This window comes from Oncorhynchus gorbuscha, linkage group LG18 (genome assembly GCF_021184085.1).
Source record: "Oncorhynchus gorbuscha isolate QuinsamMale2020 ecotype Even-year linkage group LG18, OgorEven_v1.0, whole genome shotgun sequence".
Lineage (NCBI taxonomy): Eukaryota > Metazoa > Chordata > Actinopteri > Salmoniformes > Salmonidae > Oncorhynchus > Oncorhynchus gorbuscha.
Genome location: NC_060190.1, coordinates 64,481,500 through 64,501,941, shown reverse-complemented (window position 1 = coordinate 64,501,941; position 20,442 = coordinate 64,481,500). Strand labels below are relative to the sequence as shown.

The window sequence follows — 20,442 nt, the reverse complement described above, 5'->3', positions numbered from 1 at the left end:
AGTAATACTAGCACTAACAGTACCATCAGTAATACTAGCACTAACAGTACCATCAGTAATACTGACACTAACAGTACCATCTGTAATACTAGTAGTAACAGTACCATCAGGAATACTGACACTAACAGTACCATCAGTAATACTAGTAGTAACAGTACCATCAGTAATACTAGTAGTAAAAGTACCATCAGTAATACTAGCACTAACAGGACCATCAGTAATACTAGTAGTAACAGTACCATCAGTAATACTGACACTAACAGTACCATCAGTAATACTAGTAGTAACAGTACCATCAGTTTTACTGACACTAACAGTACCATCAGTTTTACTGACACTAACAGTACCATCAGTAATACTAGTAGTAACAGTACCATCAGTAATACTAGTAGTAACAGTTCCATCAGTAATACTGACACTAACAGTACCATCAGTAATACTAGTAGTAACAGTTCCATCAGTAATACTGACACTAACAGTACCATCAGTAATACTAGTAGTAACAGTACCATCAGTAATACTAGTAGTAACAGTACCATCAGTAATACTGACACTAACAGTACCATCAGTAATACTAGTAGTAACAGTACCATCAGTAATACTAGTAGTAACAGTACCATCAGTAATACTAGTAGTAACAGTACCATCAGTAATACTAGTAGTAACAGTACCATCAGTAATACTAGTAGTAACAGTACCATCAGTAATACTAGTAGTAACAGTACCATCAGTAATACTAGTAGTAACAGTTCCATCAGTAATACTGACACTAACAGTACCATCAGTAATACTAGTAGTAACAGTTCCATCAGTAATACTGACACTAACAGTACCATCAGTAATACTAGTAGTAACAGTACCATCAGTAATACTAGTAGTAACAGAACCATCAGTAATACTGACACTAACAGTACCATCTGTAATACTAGTAGTAACAGTACCATCAGTAATACTAGTAGTAACAGTACCATCAGTAATACTAGTAGTAACAGTTCCATCAGTTTTACTGACACGAACAGTACCATCAGTAATACTAGTAGTAACAGTTCCATCAGTTTTACTGACACTAACAGTACCATCAGTAATACTAGTAGTAACAGTTCCATCAGTTTTACTGACACGAACAGTACCATCAGTAATACTAGTAGTAACAGTACCATCAGTAATACTAGTAGTAACAGTACCATCAGTAATACTAGTAGTAACAGTTCCATCAGTAATACTGACACTAACAGTACCATCAGTAATACTAGTAGTAACAGTTCCATCAGTAATACTGACACTAACAGTACCATCAGTAATACTAGTAGTAACAGTACCATCAGTAATACTAGTAGTAACAGTACCATCAGTAATACTGACACTAACAGTACCATCAGTAATACTAGTAGTAACAGTACCATCAGTAATACTAGTAGTAACAGTACCATCAGTAATACTAGTAGTAACAGTACCATCAGTAATACTAGTAGTAACAGTACCATCAGTAATACTAGTAGTAACAGTACCATCAGTAATACTAGTAGTAACAGTACCATCAGTAATACTAGTAGTAACAGTTCCATCAGTAATACTGACACTAACAGTACCATCAGTAATACTAGTAGTAACAGTTCCATCAGTAATACTGACACTAACAGTACCATCAGTAATACCATCAGTACCATCAGTAATACTAGCACTAACAGTACCATCAGTAATACTAGTAGTAACAGAACCATCAGTAATACTAGTAGTAACAGGACCATCAGTAATACTAGTAGTAACAGTACCATCAGTAATACTAGCAGTAACAGGACCATCAGTAATACTAGTAGTAACAGTACCATCAGTAATACTAGCATTAACAGTACCATCAGTAATAATAGTAGTAACAGTTCCATCAGTAATACTGACACTAACAGTACCATCAGTAATACTAGCACTAACAGTACCATCAGTAATACTAGCACTAACAGTACCATCAGTAATACTAGTATTAACAGTACCACCAGTAATACTAGTAGTAACAATTCTAGGAGTAATACTAGCAGAAACAGTACTAGGAGTAATATTAGTAGTAACCACACTATAAGTAAAACTCTCAGTAACTTCAGTAACTTTACTATCAGTAATACTGGTAGTAAAGGTACCATCAGTAATACTAGCAATAACAGGACCATCGGTAATATTAGTAGTGACAGTACTAGGAGTAATACTAGCAGAAACAGTACTGGGGTTAATACTAGCAGTACCAGTACTATACGTAATACTAGCAGTAACCTTACTATCAGTAATACTGGGAGTAAGAGTACTAGGAGTAATACTAGTGGTAACAGTACTCGGAGTAATAGTAGTAGTGACAGTACTATAAGTAATACTATCAGTAACCTTATTATCCGTAATGCTAGTAGTAACAGTACCATCAATAATACTAGTGTAACAGAATAATTTTAAACCGTCCCCTCACCCATACCCGGGCGCGAACCAGGGACCCTCTGCACACATCGACAACAGTGTGAGGGGACAGTCAACAGTCACCACAAAAGCCGCGGCCCTTGCAGAGCAAGGGGAACTACTACTTCAAGGTCTCAGAGCAAGTGACGTAACCGATTGAAACGCTATTTACTATTTATTGAAACGCTACTAAGCTAGCCGTTTCACATCCGTTACACTAGCACTAACAGTACCATCAGTAATACTGGCACTAACAGTACCATCAGTAATACTAGCACTAACAATACCATCAGTAATACTAGTAGTAACAATACTAGAAGTAATACTAGCAGAAACAGTACTGGGGGTAATACTAGCAGTACCAGTACTATAAGTAATACTATCAGTAACCTTACTATCAGTAATACTAGCACTAACAGTACCATCAGTAATACTAGTAGTAACAATACTAGAAGTAATACGAGCAGAAACAGTACTGGGGGTAATACTAGCAGTACCAGTACTATAAGTAATACTATCAGTAACCCTACTATCAGTAATACTAGCACTAACAGTACCATCAGTAATACTAGCACTAACAGTACCATCAGTAATACTAGCACTAACAGTACCATCAGTAATACTAGTAGTAACCGCACTATAAGTAATACTATCAGTAATACTGGTAGTAAAGGTACCATCAGTAATACTAGTAGTGACAGTACTAGGAGTAATACTAGCGGAAACGGTACTAGGAGTAATACTAGTTGTAACAGTACTGTAAGTAATACTATCAGTAACCTTACTCTCAGTAATTCTAGTAGTAACAGTACTTGGAGTAATACTAGTGGTAACAGTGCCATAAGTAATACTATCAGTAATAGTACCAGGAGTAACACGGCAGTTAACCCACTGTTTCAGTCCCGAAAAATTCTTATTTTCAATGACGTCCTAGGAACAGTGGTTTAAGTGCCTTGTTTAGGGGCAGAATGACATATTTTTACCTTGTCATCTCGGGGATTCGAACTTGCAACCTTACGTTTACTAGTCCAACGCTCTAACCACTAGGCTACCTGCCTCCCCTCCACTCTAACCACTAGGCTACCTGCCGCCCCTCCACTCTAACCACTAGGCTACCTGCCGCCCCTCCACTCTAACCACTAGGCTACCTGCCTCCCCACTTGATCTGTTCTTCCCATAATATGGACTTTGTCTTTTCCCAAATAGGGCTATCTTCTGTATACCAACCCTACCTTGTCACAACGCAACTGATTGGCTCAAACACATTAAGAAGAAAATAAATTCCACTTTTAACAAGGCCCACCTGTTAATTGAAATGCATTCCAGCTGACTACCTCATGAAGCTGTTTGAGAAAATGTGCAAATCTGTCATCAAGGCAAAGGGTGGCTACTTTTAAGAATATTGTTTCACACTTTTTTGTTCTTAAACATCTTGTCCAAACTTTTGACTGGTACTGTACACACGCACATGGACACACGCACACACCTCTTCTCTTCTCTCCCCCTCTCCTCTCCTCTTCTCTCCTCTCCTCTCCTCTCCTCTCCTCTCCTCTCCTCTCCTCTCCTCTCCTCTTCTCTCCTCTTCTCTTCTCTTCTCTCTCTTCTCCTCTTCTCTCCTCTCCTCTTCTCTTCTCTCCTCTCCTATTCTCCTATCTTCTATCCCCTCCTCTTCTCTTCTCTTCTCTTCTCTTCTCTCCCCCTCCTCTCCTCTTCTCTCTCTCTTCTCTTCTCTCCTCTCCTCTCCTCTCCTCTCCTTCTTCTCTCTCTTCTCTTCTCTTCTCTTCTCTTCTCTCCTCTCTCTCCTCTTTCTCTTTCTTATCTCTCTCCTATTCTCCTATCTTCTATCCCCTCCTCTTCTCTTCTCTTCTCTCCTCTCCTCTCTCTCGGGATTCGAACTTGCTACGTTTACTAGTCCAACGCCTAACCACTCTCTTCTCTTCTCTCCTCTCCTCTCCTCTCCTATTCTCCTATCTTCTATCCCCTCCCTTCTCTCCTCTTCTCTTCTCTTCTCTCCTCTCCTTCCTTCCCCTTCTCTTCTCTTCTCTTCTCTCCTCTCCTTCTCTTCTGCTCTCCTCTCCCTCTCCTTTCTCTCCTCTATCTTTCTCTTCTCTCCTCTCCCTCCTCTTCTCCTATCTTCTTCCCCTCCTCTTCTCTCCTCTTCTCTCCACTTCTCTCCTCTTCTCTCCCCTTCTCTCCCTCTCCACTTCTCTTCTCTCGTCTCCTCTCTCTCTCCTCTCCTCTCTCCTCTCCCTCTCCTCTCCTCCCTCTCTCTCTCCTCTCCTCTTCTCTCTCTCCTCCTCTCTCTCTCTCCTCTCCTCTTCTCCTATCTTCTATCCCCTCCTCTTCTCTCTCTCTTCTCTTCTCTCCTCTTCTCTCCTCTCCTCTTCTCTTCTCTTGTCTCCTCTTCTCTTCTCTTCTCTCCTCTCCTCTTCTCTCCCCTCTCCTCTCTCTCCTCTTCTCCTATCTTGTATCCCCTCCTCTTCTCTCCTCTTCTCTCCTCTCCTCTTCTCTTCTCTTCTCTCCTCTCCTCTTCTCTCTTCTCTCCTCTTCTCTTCTCTCCTCTCCTCTTCTCCTATCTTGTATCCCCTCCTCTTCTCTCCCCTTCTCTCCTCTTCTCTCCTCCTCTTCTCTTCTCTCCTCCTCTTCTCTTCTCTCCCTCCTCTTCTCTCCGCTTCTCCTCTCTTCTCTCTCTCCCTTCTCTCCCCTTCTCTCCCTCCTCTTCTCTCTCTCCTCTTCTCTCTCTCTCTCCACTTCTCTCTCCTCTTGTCTCCTCTCTTCTCTCCTCTTCTCTCCTCTCCTCTTTTCTCCCTCCTCTTCTCTCCCCCTCCTCTTCTCTCCTCTTCTCTCCTCTCCTCTTCTCCTCTTCTCTGTCTCTCCTCTTCTCTCCTCTCCTCTCCTCTCCTCTCCTCTTCTCTCCCTCCTCTTCTCTCTCCTCTTCTATCCCCTCCTCTTCTCTCCCCTCTTCTCTTCTCTTCTCTCCTCTCCTCTTCTCTCCCCTCCTCTTCTCTCCCCTCCTCTTCTCTCCCCCTCTTCTCTCCTCTCCTCTTCTCTCCCCTCCTATTCTCTCCTCCTCTTCTCTTCTCTCCTCTCCTCTTCTCTCCTCTCCTCTCCTCTCCTCTTCTCCTATCTTCTCTCCCCTCCTCTTCTCTCCCCTCCACTTCTCTCCCCTCCTCCTCTTCTCTTCCGCTTCTCTCCTCTTCTCTCCCTCCTCTTCTCTTCTCTCTCTCCTCTTCTCTCTCTCCACTCCCCTCCCCTCCTCTTCTCTTCTCTTCTCTCTCTAATAATATCCTTTCTCTCCAAAGCGTCTTCTCTCATGTCATACATTCTACATATTGGTCCCCGAACCCACTTCTCTCGTTACAAGCTCCATGCTCTCCAACTGAGCTACTCTTCTCTCTCTCCTCTTCTCTCCCTCCTCTTCTCTCCTCTCTCTCTCCTCTCCTCTTCTCTCTCCCTCCTCTTCTCTCCCTCCTCTCTTCTCTCCCCTCTTCTCTCCCCTCTTCTCTCCCCTCCTCTTCTCTCCCCTCCGCTCCTCTTCTCTCCCCTCTCCTCTTCTCTCCCCTCCTCTCCTCTCTCTCCTCTCCTCTCCTCTTCTCTCTCCTCCTCTCCTCTTCTCTCCCTTCTCCTCTTCTCTCCCTCTCATCTTCTCTCCTCCTCTCCTCTTCTCTCCCTCCTCTTCTCCTCTTCTCTCCTCTCCTCTTCTCTCCCTCTTCTCTCCTCTTCTCTCCCCTCCTCTCCTCTTCTCTCCCCTCCTCTTCTCTTCTCTCCCCTCCTCTCCTCTTCTCTCCCCTCCTCTTCTCTCCTCTTCTCTCCTCTCCTCTTCTCTCCCCTCCTCTCCTCTTCTCGTCTCCTCTCCTCTCCTCTCCATCTCCCTCCTCTCCTCTTCTCTCCCCTCCTCTCCTCTCCTCTTCTCTCCTCTTCCCTCCTCTTCTCTCCTCACCTCTTCTCTCCCTTCCTCTCCTCTTCTCTCCCCTCCTCTTCTCTCCCCTCCCCTCCTCTTCTCTTCTCTCCCCTCCTCTTCTCTCTCCCTCGTCTCTCCTCTTCTCTCCCCTCCTCTTCTTCTCCCTCCTCTTTTCTCCTCTCCTCTTCTCTCCCCTCCTCTTCTCTCCTCTTCTCTCCCCTCCTCTTCTCTCTCTCCTCTCCTCTCCTCTCCTCTTCTCTCCCTCCTCTCCTCTCTCTTGCCCTCCTCTTCTCTCCTCTTCTCTCCTCTTCCCTCCTCTTCTCTCCTCTCCTCTTCTCTTCCTCCTCCTCTCCTCTTCTCTCCCCTCCTCTTCTCTCCCCTCCTCCTCTCTCTTCTCTCCCTCCTCTTCTCTTCTCTCCCCTCCTCTCTCCCCTCCTCTCTCTCCCCTCCTCTTCTCTCCCTCCTCTTCTCTCCTCTCCTCTTCTCTCCCCTCCTCTTCTCTCATCTTCTCTCCTCTTCTCTCCCCTCCTCTTCTCTCCCCTCCTCTCCTCTTCTCTTCTCTCCCTCCTCTTCTCTCTCCCTCTCTCTCTCCTCTTCTCTCCTCTCCTCTTCTCTCCCCTCTCTCTCCTCTCTCTCTCCTCCTCTCTCTCATCTTCTCTCTCTCTCTCTCCCCTCCTCTTCTCTCCCCCTCTCCTCTTCTCTCCCTCCTCTCCTCTCTCTCCTCTCCTCTCTCTCTCCTCTCCTCTTCTCTCCCCTCCTCTCCTCTCTCTCTCCTCTTCTCTCCCCTCCTCTCTCTTCTCTTCTCTCCTCTTCTCTCCTCTCCCCTCTTCTCTCCTCTCTCTCCTCTCCTCTTCTCTCTCTCTCTCTCTTCTCTCTCCTCTCCTTCTCTCCTCTCCTCTTCTCTTCTCCCTTCTCTTCTCTCCTCTTCTCTCCTCTCCTCTTCTCTCCTCTCCTCTTCTCTCTCTCTCCTCTTCTCTCTCTCTCCTCTCTCTCTCTCCTCTCCTCTCTCTTCTCTTCTCTCCTCTTCCTCCTCCTCTTCTCCCCTCCTCTTCTCTCCTCTCCTCTTCCCTCCTCTCTCTCTTCTCTTCTCTCCTCTTCTCTCCTCTCGCTTCTCGCCTCTTCTCTCCTCTTCTCTCCCCTCCTCTTCTCTCCTCTCCTATTCTCTCCTCTCCGCTTCTCGCCTCTTCTCTTCTCTTCTGCTTTTCTCCTTTCTTTCTCTTTGACGTGTTTCCTTTTGCTTCCTCTTTTTTTTGCTGTTTTCATCAAGCCAAGTTCCAGTTCGTCAGGCTGATATTTTCATCAAGCCAAGTTCCAGTTCGTCAGGCTCTCCCTGAAATAGATCATCTGCTGGACATGCAGGGTGACTTTTCCTGTGGAAACACACACACACACTTATGATTGCCACGATGTGTGTGTGATCAATATCCTGTCTGCATGTGACGCCTCCTGCAGACAGCCCCCCCCTTCCCTCTCTGATCCATGCTTGGGGGGATTTCCTCCTCCGGTGGGTGGAGGGTAGGGTGGAGGAGGAGGGTGAAGGTGGTGGGTGGAGGGGAGGGGTGGAGGAGGAGGTGGGTAGAGGAAGTGGGTGGAGGAGGTGGGCGGAGGGGAGGAGAGAAGAGAATACTACTGTTTCTTCAGCATCACATACTGTACCACCTTACCAACCTCTCTGTCCCTCCCTTTTCATCTCTCTCTCTCTCACTCTCTCTCTCTCTCTCTCTCTCTCTCTCTCTCTCTCTCTCTCTCTCTCTCTCTCTCTCTCTCTCTCTCTCTCTTTTTCTCTCTCTTTCTCTTCCTCTCTCTCTTTCTCTCTCTCTCTCCCTCTTTCTCTCACTCTCTACCCCTCTGTCCCTCTCTCTCCCCCTCTCTCTCTTTCTCTCTCTCTCCCTCTCTCTTTCTCTCTCTCTCTCCCTCTTTCTCTCACTCTCTCTCGCTCTCTACCCCTCTTTCTCTCTCTCCCTCTCTCTCATTCTCTCTCACTCCCTCTTTCTCTCTCTCTCCCCCTCTCAATTCAATTCAGTTTGCTTTATTGGCATGGCGTAACAATGTACATATTGCCAAAGCTTACTTGGGAGATTTACAATATGAAAATAATAAGAATCTAAATTGTCAACGGGACAACAGTAACAACAATAACCAAGGTTTAAAATAACCATACATTCAAAAATAACAATAAGCATACAGTAGAGGACATGTGCAGGTTGATTGGTCTGTCAGACATTGTCCCTCAACTTATGGTAGGCAGCAATGTAGTGCGCTGCCAACCCACAGCTCTCTGCGTCCTCCCCCAACAGGGAGCCTACTCTCATCAGAGAGGTCTTTGAAACCTTGAATAAGGGTTTCAAATTTGGGGAAATGACACTAATTGTTTTATATTTTTTTACATTTTGTCAGGAAATACAGCACTGTCTCAGGTTCTGCTGTGGTGCAGTGGTTGCACAGCCTTTCCTCTACAGGGAGCCAGGTTTTCCTGTGTCTACCCTTCTCAATGGCAAGGCTGTGCTCATTGAGCCTGTACTTTGTCGAGGTTTTTATAACGTTTTGATCAGTTACCATGGTCAAACATTTAGCCACAGTGTACTGTCCATTTAGGGCCAGATAGCACTGCATTTTGCTTTGTGTTTGTGTTTCCCTGTCAGGTATGCGTAAATGGCTGTAAGGGAGTCAGGTGTAGGAGAGCAGATATTGGCAGATATTGGGTAGCCAGCGGAGCCTTTTATTTAGGGAACCAAAAGCACACGGCAAAGTGAACAGGAAATAACAGTACGGGTTAACATAACCCAGCGCAACAGACTAACGTGCAAATAACATGAAACAGAATACACAATACCACAAAAAGACATGGGGGAAACAGAGGGTTAACTACACAACACATAATGAGGGAAATGAGAACCAGGTGTGTGGGAAAACAAGACGAATGGAAAATGAAAAATGGATCGGCGGTGGCTAGGAGACCGGCGACGTCGAACGCCGAGCACTGCCCGATCAAGGAGAGGCATCGACTTCGAAGTCATGACATTCCCAATAGTCGCGACTTCGAAGTCGATGCCTCTCCTTGTTCGGGCAGTGCTCGGCGTTCGACGTCGCCGGTCTCCTAGCCACCGCCGATCCATTTTTCATTTTCCATTTGTCTTGTCTTGTTTTCCCACACACCTGGTTCTCATTTCCCTCATTATGTGTTGTGTAATTTGGTTTGTCCTGATTGATTGGATGTTCTGGTCCTGAGGCTTCAGTGTGTTAGTAGAACAGGTTTATGAACTCAGACCCAGGACCAGCTGGATGAGGGGACTCTTTTCTTTGCTCAGCTCTTGGTATTGCAGGGCTTGGTGATGATATGAGAGGGGGTCACTGTATTTTAGATGTTTCCAAAACTGAATTGCTCTTTTTTGAGTTTTTATTATTAGTGGATATTGGCCTAATTCTGCCCTGCATGCATTGTTTGTAGTTTTCCTCTGGACATGTAGGAGAATCTTCCATACCTCTTCCATACATGCAGGGTTTCAATGGGGTGTGTCTCCCATCTCTCATTCACTCCCCCCTCTCTCTCATTCACTCCCCCTCTCTCTCTCATTCACCCCCCCCTCTCCCTCATTCACTCCCCCTCTCTCTCATTCACTCCCCCTCTCTCTCATTCACTCCCCCTCTCTCTCATTCACCCCCTCTCTTTCACTCCCCCTCTCTCTCATTCACTCCCCCTCTCTCTCTCATTCACCCCCTCTCTCTCTCATTCACACCCCTCTCTCTCATGCACTCCCCCTCTCTCTCATTCACTCCCCCTCTCTCTCATTCACTTCCCCCTCTCTCTCATTCACTTCCCCTCTCTCTCATTCACTCCCCCTCTCTCTCATTCACTCCCCCTCTCTCTCTCATTCACCCCCCCTCTCTCTCATTCACACCCCCTCTCTCTCATGCACTCCCCCTCTCTCTCATTCACTCCCCCTCTCTCTCATTCACTTCCCCCTCTCTCTCTTTCACTCCCCCTCTCTCTCATTCACTTCCCCCTCTCTCTTTTCACTTCCCCCTCTCTCTCATTCACTCCCCTCTCTCTCATTCACTCCCCCTCTCTCTCTCATTCACCCCCTCTCTCTCATTCACACCCCCTCTCTCTCATGCACTCCCCTCTCTCTCATTCACTCCCCCTCTCTCTCATTCACTTCCCCCTCTCTCTCTTTCACTCCCCCTCTCTCTCATTCACTCCCCCTCTCTCTCTCATTCACCCCCCTCTCTCTCATTCACACCCCCTCTCTCTCATGCACTCCCTCTCTCTCATTCACTCCCCCTCTCTCTCATTCACTTCCCCTCTCTCTCATTCACTCCCCCTCTCTCTCATTCACCCCCTCTCTTTCACTCCCCCTCTCTCATTCATTCATTCTCCCCCTCTCTCTCATTCACTCCTCCCCTCTCTCATTCACTCCCCCATCTCTCTCTTTCACCCCCTCTCTCATTCACTCCCCCTCTCTCTCTTTCACTCCCCCCTCTCTCTCCACATCTGGGTCTCTAACAGCTCCACTGCATCTGCTACAGCTCAGCTCTGGTGCCATGCCGGAATCTGACATATTTTCAGTTTTTGTGTGTGTGGTGACTCCGTGGAGACAGCTGCCCTGTGTGTTTCTGTGTATCTGTGGCACAGAGGCAACAACACTAAAGGAGCTGAATGTGGAGGAGAACTGGACCTCAGCTTGCTTCAGTCCCCTTCTCTCCTGCCCCTCCATGTCTCTAATGCTGCAGGAATGTATGACCCACTGGAGGAAGATTTTAACTAGAGGAAACATCCAGGCAGTCCAGCCAAGTACAACACATGGGTGTGTGTGGGTGAACATGTGATGTGTTAGGGTCAGAGGTGATGATGGTTCCGTCAGGGTAGAGGATGAAGGATGTCACATGGTACGTCAATAGAGGAAACACACAAGGTTGTGTAACCAGGTGGGAAGACAGACAGACAGACAGACAGACAGACAGACAGACAGACAGACAGACAGACAGACAGACAGACAGACAGACAGACAGACAGACAGACAGACAGACAGACAGACAGACAGACAGCAGGCAGGCAGGCAGGCAGGCAGGCAGGCAGGCACAGACAGACAACCTTACCGTGAAATGCTTACTTACAAGCCCTTAACCAACAATGCCGTTTAGGAAAATAGAGTTAAGGAAATATTTACAGAGCGTTTTAGAGCATATTACTATATACCTGTGAATGAATTCATGAAATGGAGAATGGATTAAACTGTTTACCCATTTAATAACCAGACCTTCATACAAACTTGCTGTGCTAAATTCTTGACGCACAATCAAACATGTTGCTATATGCTTCCAGCACGGCCACAAGCGAGTCACTCTGGGAGGTCTAAGTGGCCCGCGGCCATTTACCGCAATCTAGTGTACACGAGCTGTCAGTCATATTTCAATAAAGTGTCTCTCTCTCCCTCTTCATCTCTCTGGCTCGCTCTTGTTTCAACATTTTACTGTTTGTTCCTTACTTCTAACTTTAGTTGTTTTGCTGAGAGGAGTGACTTTTGATGCATTATGCCCTGCTTAACAGGTGCTGAACACTGAGTACTGATGTAATATAGTGTTTGTGGTGTACTAAATTCTCCTGTCTGTCTGTCTGTCTGTCTGTCTGTCTGTCTGTCTGTCTGTCTGTCTGTCTGTCTGTCTGTCTGTCTGTCTGTCTGTCTGTCTGTCTGTCTGTCTGTCTGTCTGTCTGTCTGTCTGTCTGTCTGTCTGTCTGTCTGTCTGTCTGTCTGTCTGTCTGTCTGTCTGTCTGTCTGTCTGTCTGTCTGTCTGTCTCCCTCCCTCCCTCCCTCCCTCCCTGTGTGTGTAGGAAGGAGCAGACTGTACTGTCTCCAGTTAACTGCTGGAACCTGTTGTTGAGTCAGGTGAAGAGGGAGAGCCGAGACCACGCTACCCTGTCTGACCTCTACCTCAATAACATCATACCGCGCTTCGCCCAGGTTAGCGAGGACTCCGGACGACTCTTCAAAAAGGTATCACACACGGGAGCACACGTGCACATGCACGTCAAACACAAATGCACACCACAACACACACCACAACACACACCACAACACACATAACATAACACACCACAACACACACCACAACACACACCACAACACACATAACATAACACACCACAACACACACCACAGCCACACATAACATAACACACCACAACACACACCACAACACACACCACAACACACACCACAGCCACACACCACAACACACACCACAACACACACCACAACACACACCACACACACCACAGCCACACATAACATAACACACCACAACACACACCACAACACACACCACAGCCACACATAACATAACACACCACAACACACACCACAACACACACCACAGCCACACATAACATAACACACCACAACACACACCACAACACACACAACACACACCACACACACCACAACACACACCACAGCCACACATAACATAACACACCACAACACACACCACAACACACACCACAACACACACCACAGCCACACACCACAACACACACCACAACTCACACCACAACACACACCACAACACACACCACAACACACACCACAGCCACACATAACATAACACACCACAACACACACCACAACACACACCACAGCCACACATAACATAACACACCACAACACACACCACAACACACACCACAGCCACACATAACATAACACACCACAACACACACCACAGCCACACATAACATAACACACCACAACACACACCACAACACACACCACAGCCACACATAACATAACACACCCGTGGTCTAGCGTGGCGTAACGGTCTAGGCCGCTGCCTCATGGGTTCGACCCACTGCTATGTCAGCACACTCTCTATCTCTGTCTCTCTCTGTCCCAAAAACAAACACCTCTGACAATTTACCCACCGTTATCTCCCTCCCTGGGAGATTCTCAATTGGTTTTGTTAACTCCCCTGTCCTCGCCTCCTTTTGGGCGGCAGGTAGCTTAGCCGTTAGGGCGTTGGGCCAGTAACTAAACAGTCGCTAGTTTGAATTCCCCGAGCCGGCAAGGTGAAAACTCTGCCGATGTGCCCGTGACCAAGGCACTGAACCCTAATTGCTCCAGGGTCGCTGTTGATAATGGCAGACCCTGGCTGTGACACCATTCTCCAAGGGTGTCTCAGGGATATGCAAAAACATTTCCAATTCACACCTACAGTACTTATTAATACACACATGTACATTTGTGACATAGGACAAATATAAGCACCCAACAAATGATTATTTTTATTTTGAAAAAGGTCAAAGGTAATCGAGGAGAGGAAATGTGGAGACAAATGCGCTTGTATGAAATGAGACTCTCCAGGCATATGACGAATCCACAAATATATGTTTAAATTGGTCAAAATGTATTTTGTTAGTTGTGGGACACATTTAAATGACAAGTAGCATAACGTTTTAAACGTGTGAATGCTTTTCTTCTCCGACAAAACAGCTGATTCAAAGAGGGGTGTGGCAGAAACTCTGTCTGTTCAGCATCTCTGTCATGGTCAGGGGTGTCTGTTCAGCATCTCTGTCATGGTCAGGGGTGTCTGTTCAGCATCTCTGTCATGGTCAGGGGTGTCTGTTCAGCATCTCTGTCATGGTCAGGGGTGTCTGTTCAGCATCTCTGTCATGGTCATGGTCTCTGTCATGGTCAGGGGTGTCTGTTCAGCATCTCTGTCATGGTCAGGGGTGTCTGTTCAGCATCTCTGTCATGGTCAGGGGTGTCTGTTCAGCATCTCTGTCATGGTCAGGGGTGTCTGTTCAGCATCTCTGTCATGGTCAGGGGTGTCTGTTCAGCATCTCTGTCATGGTCAGGGGTGTCTGTTCAGCATCTCTGTCATGGTCAGGGGTGTCTGTTCAGCATCTCTGTCATGGTCAGGGGTGTCTGTTCAGCATCTCTGTCATGGTCAGGGGTGTCTGTTCAGCATCTCTGTCATGGTCAGGGGTGTCTGTTCAGCATCTCTGTCATGGTCAGGGGTGTCTGTTCAGCATCTCTGTAACGGTTTTCTTCTGGTGAAAGAGAGGCGGACCAAAATGCAGCGTGGTTAGTTTTGTACATCTTTAATAAAGATGAAAGTACAACAATCTACAAAACAAGAAACATGAAAAAACCAAAACAGTCCTATCTGGTGCCACGAACACAAAGACAGGAACAATCACCCACGAGAGACCTAAAGAATATGGCTGCCTAAATATGGTTCCCAATCAGAGACAACGATAAACACCTGCCTCTGATTGAGAACCACAGTGTGAGCTGGAGAACAACCATAGACTTACCTAGAGTACTACTCTAACCACAATCCCATAACTACAAACAACCCCAGACAAAACAAACCACATAAATCCCCACCTCACCAAAATACTAACGAAAACACAGAATACTAAGGCCAGGGCGTGACAATCTCTGTCACGGTCAGTGGTGTCGGTTCAGCATCTCTGGGTCTGACTGAGAGGACAGGAGTGAGTCAATCTGGACTGTCTCGTCAAAACATTAGTTATCAATCTGATGATAGCTTCTGTTTGAACTCCACACACACACAGAATGGTGTGTTCATCAGCAAAACTACAATGGCTAATTAACTAGATAATTAGTTAAATTAAAACATTTCCAGTCAGTGCCATGAGCCAGAGGCTACAAGTGTAAAGCACTCATACACACACTCATACTTGCACACACACGAGCACGCACACACACACAGTGGGGCTGTGGTAAGTAGTGCAGAATGATGTGATGTGCTGCTCTGTGTGTGTGATGTTGTCAGAGGAGGCTGCACATCTGTGTTCCATTCAGAGAGAGAGAGAGAGAGAGAGATGGAGAGAGATAGAGAGAGAGATAGAGAAAGAGAGAGCGAGAGAAAGAGAGAGCGAGAGAAAGAGAGAGCGAGAGAAAGAGAGAGCGAGAGAAAGAGAGAGCGAGAGAAAGAGAGAGCGAGAGAAAGAGAGAGCGAGAGATAGAGAGAGCGAGAGAGAGAGAGAGAAAGAGAGAGCGCGAGAGAGAGAGAAAGAGAGAGCGCGAGAGAGCGATAGAGAGAGAGAGCGCGAGAGAGCGATAGAGAGAGAGAGCGAGAGAGCGATAGAGAGAGAGAGAGCGCGAGAGAGCGATAGAGAGAGAGCGAGAGAGCGATAGAGAGAGAGAATATTTCATGCACTAATGAGGGAGAATGTTCCTAACGGTCCAAATGGACCTGAGGTGAGGTGTGAAACAGCTGTACACAGACTGACAGGAAACTTCTATTATATCTTCCTCTCTCCATAGCTCTTATCACGTTAGGCTTAGGTTTATTTCAACATCTCGGTACATATGATGGGGTGCAAAGAACTGAACTAAATAGTGTGTGATAATGACATTGATTTGACATACAGGTGAGTGAACAGTTTGACATACAGGTGAGTGAACAGTTTGACATACAGGTGAGTGAACAGTTTGACATACAGGTGAGTGAACAGTTTGACATACAGGTGAGTGAACAGTTTGACATACAGGTGTGTGAACAGTTTGACATACAGGTGGAACAGTTTGACATACAGGTGAGTGAACAGTTTGACATACAGGTGTGTGAACAGTTTGACATACAGGTGAGTGAACAGTTTGACATACAGGTGAGTGAACAGTTTGACATACAGGTGTGTGAACAGTTTGACATACAGGTGAGTGAACAGTTTGACATACAGGTGAGTGAACAGTTTGACATACAGGTGAGTGAACAGTTTGACATACAGGTGAGTGAACAGTTTGACATACAGGTGAGTGAACAGTTTGACATACAGGTGAGTGAACAGTTTGACATACAGGTGAGTGAACAGTTTGACATACAGGTGTGTGAACAGTTTGACATACAGGTGAGTGAACAGTTTGACATACAGGTGAGTGAACAGTTTGACATACAGGTGAGTGAACAGTTTGACATACAGGTGAGTGAACAGTTTGACATACAGGTGAGTGAACAGTTTGACATACAGGTGAGTGAACAGTTTGACATACAGGTGAGTGAACAGTTTGACATACAGGTGAGTGAACAGTTTGACATACAGGTGAGTGAACAGTTTGACATACAGGTGAGTGAACAGTTTGACATACAGGTGTGTGAACAGTTTGACATACAGGTGAGTGAACAGTTTGACATACAGGTGAGTGAACAGTTTGACATACAGGTGAGTGAACAGTTTGACATACAGGTGAGTGAACAGTTTGACATACAGGTGAGTGAACAGTTTGACATACAGGTGAGTGAACAGTTTGACATACAGGTGAGTGAACAGTTTGACATACAGGTGTGTGAACAGTTTGACATACAGGTGAGTGAACAGTTTGACATACAGGTGAGTGAACAGTTTGACATACAGGTGTGTGAACAGTTTGACATACAGGTGAGTGAACAGTTTGACATACAGGTGAGTGAACAGTTTGACATACAGGTGTGTGAACAGGTGATCAGAATTCAGGTGATTGGGATCTGGAAAGTGAGCTGCGTTCAGGGGATCTATGTGTTTGAGAGTGTGAGCTGGAAAGTGAGCTGGAAAGTGAGCTGCGTTCAGGGGATCTATGTGTTTGAGAGTGTGAGCTGGAAAGTGAGCTGGAAAGTGAGCTGCGTTCAGGGGATCTATGTGTTTGAGAGTGTGAGCTGGAAAGTGAGCTGGAAAGTGAGCTGCGTTCAGGGGATCTAAGTGTTTGAGAGTGTGAGCTGGAAAGTGCGCTGGCACGTGAGCAGCATTCAGGGGATCTATGTGTTTGAGAGTGTGAGCTGGAAAGTGAGCTGCGTTCAGGGGATCTATGTGTTTGAGAGTGTAAGCTGGAAAGTGGGCTGGAAGGTGAGCAGCGTTCAGGGGATCTAAGTGTTTGAGAGTGTGAGCTGGAAAGTGGGCTGGAAGGTGAGCAGCGTTCAGGGGATCTATGTGTTTGAGAGTGTGAGCTGGAAAGTGAGCTGCAAAGTGAGCTGCGTTCAGGGGATCTAAGTGTTTGAGAGTGTGAGCTGGAAAGTGAGCTGCGTTCAGGGGATCTATGTGTTTGAGAGTGTGAGCTGGAAAGTGGGCTGGAAGGTGAGCAGCGTTCAGGGGATCTATGTGTTTGAGAGTGTGAGCTGGAAAGTGAGCTGCAAAGTGAGCTGCGTTCAGGGGATCTAAGTGTTTGAGAGTGTGAGCTGGAAAGTGAGCTGCGTTCAGGGGATCTATGTGTTTGAGAGTGTGAGCTGGAAAGTGGGCTGGAAGGTGAGCAGCGTTCAGGGGATCTATGTGTTTGAGAGTGTGAGCTGGAAAGTGAGCTGCAAAGTGAGCTGCGTTCAGGGGATCTAAGTGTTTGAGAGTGTGAGCTGGAAAGTGGGCTGGAAGGTGAGCAGCGTTCAGGGGATCTAAGTGTTTGAGAGTGTGAGCTGGAAAGTGAGCTGCAAAGTGAGCTGCGTTCAGGGGCTCTATGTGTTTGAGAGTGTGAGCTGGAGTGTGAGGTGGAAAGTGAGCTGGCAGGTGAGCTGCGTTCAGGGGATCTAAGTGTTTGAGAGTGTGAGCTGGAAAGTGAGCTGCGTTCAGGGGATCTATGTGTTTGAGAGTGTGAGCTGGAAAGTGGGCTGGAAGGTGAGCAGCGTTCAGGGGATCTATGTGTTTGAGAGTGTGAGCTGGAAAGTGAGCTGCAAAGTGAGCTGCGTTCAGGGGATCTAAGTGTTTGAGAGTGTGAGCTGGAAAGTGGGCTGGAAGGTGAGCAGCGTTCAGGGGATCTAAGTGTTTGAGAGTGTGAGCTGGAAAGTGAGCTGGAAAGTGAGCTGGAAGGTGAGCAGCGTTCAGGGGCTCTACGTGTTTGAGAGTGTGAGCTGGAAGCAGACGTTACACTTACATGTACAAGTTAACCTAACCAGTACCCCCACACAGTGACTTGGTACCGGTACCCCCACACAGTGACTTGGTACCGGTACCCCCACACAGTGACTTGGTACCGGTACCCCCACACAGTGACTTGGTACCGGTACCCCCACACAGTGACTTGGTACCGGTACCCCCACACAGTGACTTGGTACCGGTACCCCCTGTATATAGCCCCGTTATTGTTATTTTATTGTGTTACTTTTTTATTTTATTTTTGTCATTAATTTATTTAGTAAACATTTTCTTAACTCTATTTGTTGAACTGCGTTGTTGGTTAAGGGCTTGTGTGTAAGAACTTCACGGTAAGGTCTATCGCTGTTGTATTTGGAGCATGTGACAAATACAATTTGATTTGATGGATGGATGGATTGAAAGATGGATGACAGTGAGGGGCTGGTTGGAGTTCAGGTGGATTTATCGTGTTAACGATGAGGTTATGTCTGTTATTACAGAGGATGGACATCTTTTCTGTGTCTGTCTCTGCAGAGTAAGGAGGTTGGTGTCCAGCTTCAGGAGGATCTGATGAAGGTTCTGAACGAGCTCTACGCGGTAAGACTGACTCGTCACACACACACACACACACACACACTCTTCACCACAATGAGACTGCTGTTGTATGTGTAGGCCAGTCAACATAGCCGTTTGATAGTCACCATGTGTTTTAACTGTGTTTGTGGAGGAGGACATATTCCCAGGGAGATTCCCTGCCGGGAGGGAGGTTGTTCTCTGTTTAGGGGCAGCAGAGGAACCACATAACTATGTCAAGACCAGTAGCAGCAGACTAATAGTGTAATTACACAGTGAGACACTCCACTAGACAGAAATAGACTGGCACACACACATTATGGAGAGAGGACTGGGCTCAATGCCTGCCTCAGTACTCCACAAAGTCTGACAGACAGAATGTGTGCAGTGCTGTGCAGTTAATCATATCTATACATCACTTCAACTCCTGAACACCTCAGCTTTAAGTTCTGGTGGGGTGCGACTAAGCTCATGAGGCTTTTATAAGTTATATTCTTCAAGAATCAATGGGTACATATCATCCAAAAAATAATGGAGCAACTGCAGATTGTCCCTTTAAGTGATCCTTTTTCAAGAGATTAGTGAATCTGAATCTGATCCTTGCTTAGCTCTGGCCACACACACACACGCACAGACACACACACACACACACACACAGACACACACACACCCTTGTGAAGCAGCAGTCTGATAGTTAAAGAGGGAAACGCATGGGGTCGTCCGCCCATGTTTCCCCTTTAAGAGGTCAGTGTTAGTGCTGACCCTGCACACACTGACACACGTGTGTGGCATTCCCTGGCAGAATTGTGTGTGTGAGAGAGACACAGAGACAGAGACAAAGTGAAGAAACATGTGTGTGTTTATGTCTGCACTTCAGGGTTTCCCTTAGGAAAATGTGGCGCCGGACATTTGACCGGCAGCATTTTCATTTACCGGACATTTGACCGACAGCATTTTAATTTACCGGACATTTGACCAACAGCATTTTAATTTACCTGACATTTGACCGACAGCATTTTAATTTACCGGACATTTGACCGACAGCATTTTAATTTACCGGACATTTGACCGACAGCATTTTAATTTACCGGACATTTGACCGACAGCATTTTTAATTTACAGGACATTTGACCGGCAGCATTTTAATTTACCGGACATTTGACCGACAGCATTTTAATTTACCGGACATTTGACCGACAGCATTTTAATTTACCGGAAATTTGACCGACAGCATTTTAATTTACAGGACATTTGACCGACAGCATTTTAATTTACCGGATATTTGACCGGCAGCATTTTAATTTACCGTTCACCCACGGTGCTCAGAATGACAGAAATCACATTTAGATGATAGTAATTCATATTAACAGAACATGCAATTAGAGGATGCAACAATGTAAGGTATACTATAAGGTGCACTATATCTAAGGAAGTCTTGAGCTATTGCTCGCCTGAGGTTGAGTATACCATAATAAGCTGTAGACCACACTACCTACTGAGAGAGTTCTCATCTGTATTCTTCGTAGCTGTTTACATACCACCTCAGTCAGAGGTTGGCACTAATATAGCATTGAATGGGCTGTATTCTGCCTTAAGCAACAAACAAAAAAAGCTCACACAGAAGCAGCGCTCCTAGTTGCCGAGGACTTTAATGCAGGGAAACTTAAATCAGTTTTACCAAATTTCTATTAGC

The 20,442-nt window shown here is 46.3% G+C and overlaps 1 protein-coding gene across 5 annotated transcripts in view; it reads left to right on the top strand.

Moving 5' to 3' along the window:
* The window catches only part of LOC124003234 (SLIT-ROBO Rho GTPase-activating protein 2B-like), a 219,020-nt gene that overhangs the window by 149,945 nt on the left and 48,633 nt on the right, over positions 1 to 20,442 (top strand). For all 5 annotated transcript variants that reach the window (XM_046311323.1, XM_046311324.1, XM_046311322.1 and 2 more), the window contains exons 3-4: positions 12,168 to 12,330; positions 18,711 to 18,773. In XM_046311323.1, coding sequence (XP_046167279.1) covers positions 12,168 to 12,330; positions 18,711 to 18,773 — 226 coding nt within the window. The remainder of the gene's footprint in view (positions 1 to 12,167; positions 12,331 to 18,710; positions 18,774 to 20,442) is intronic.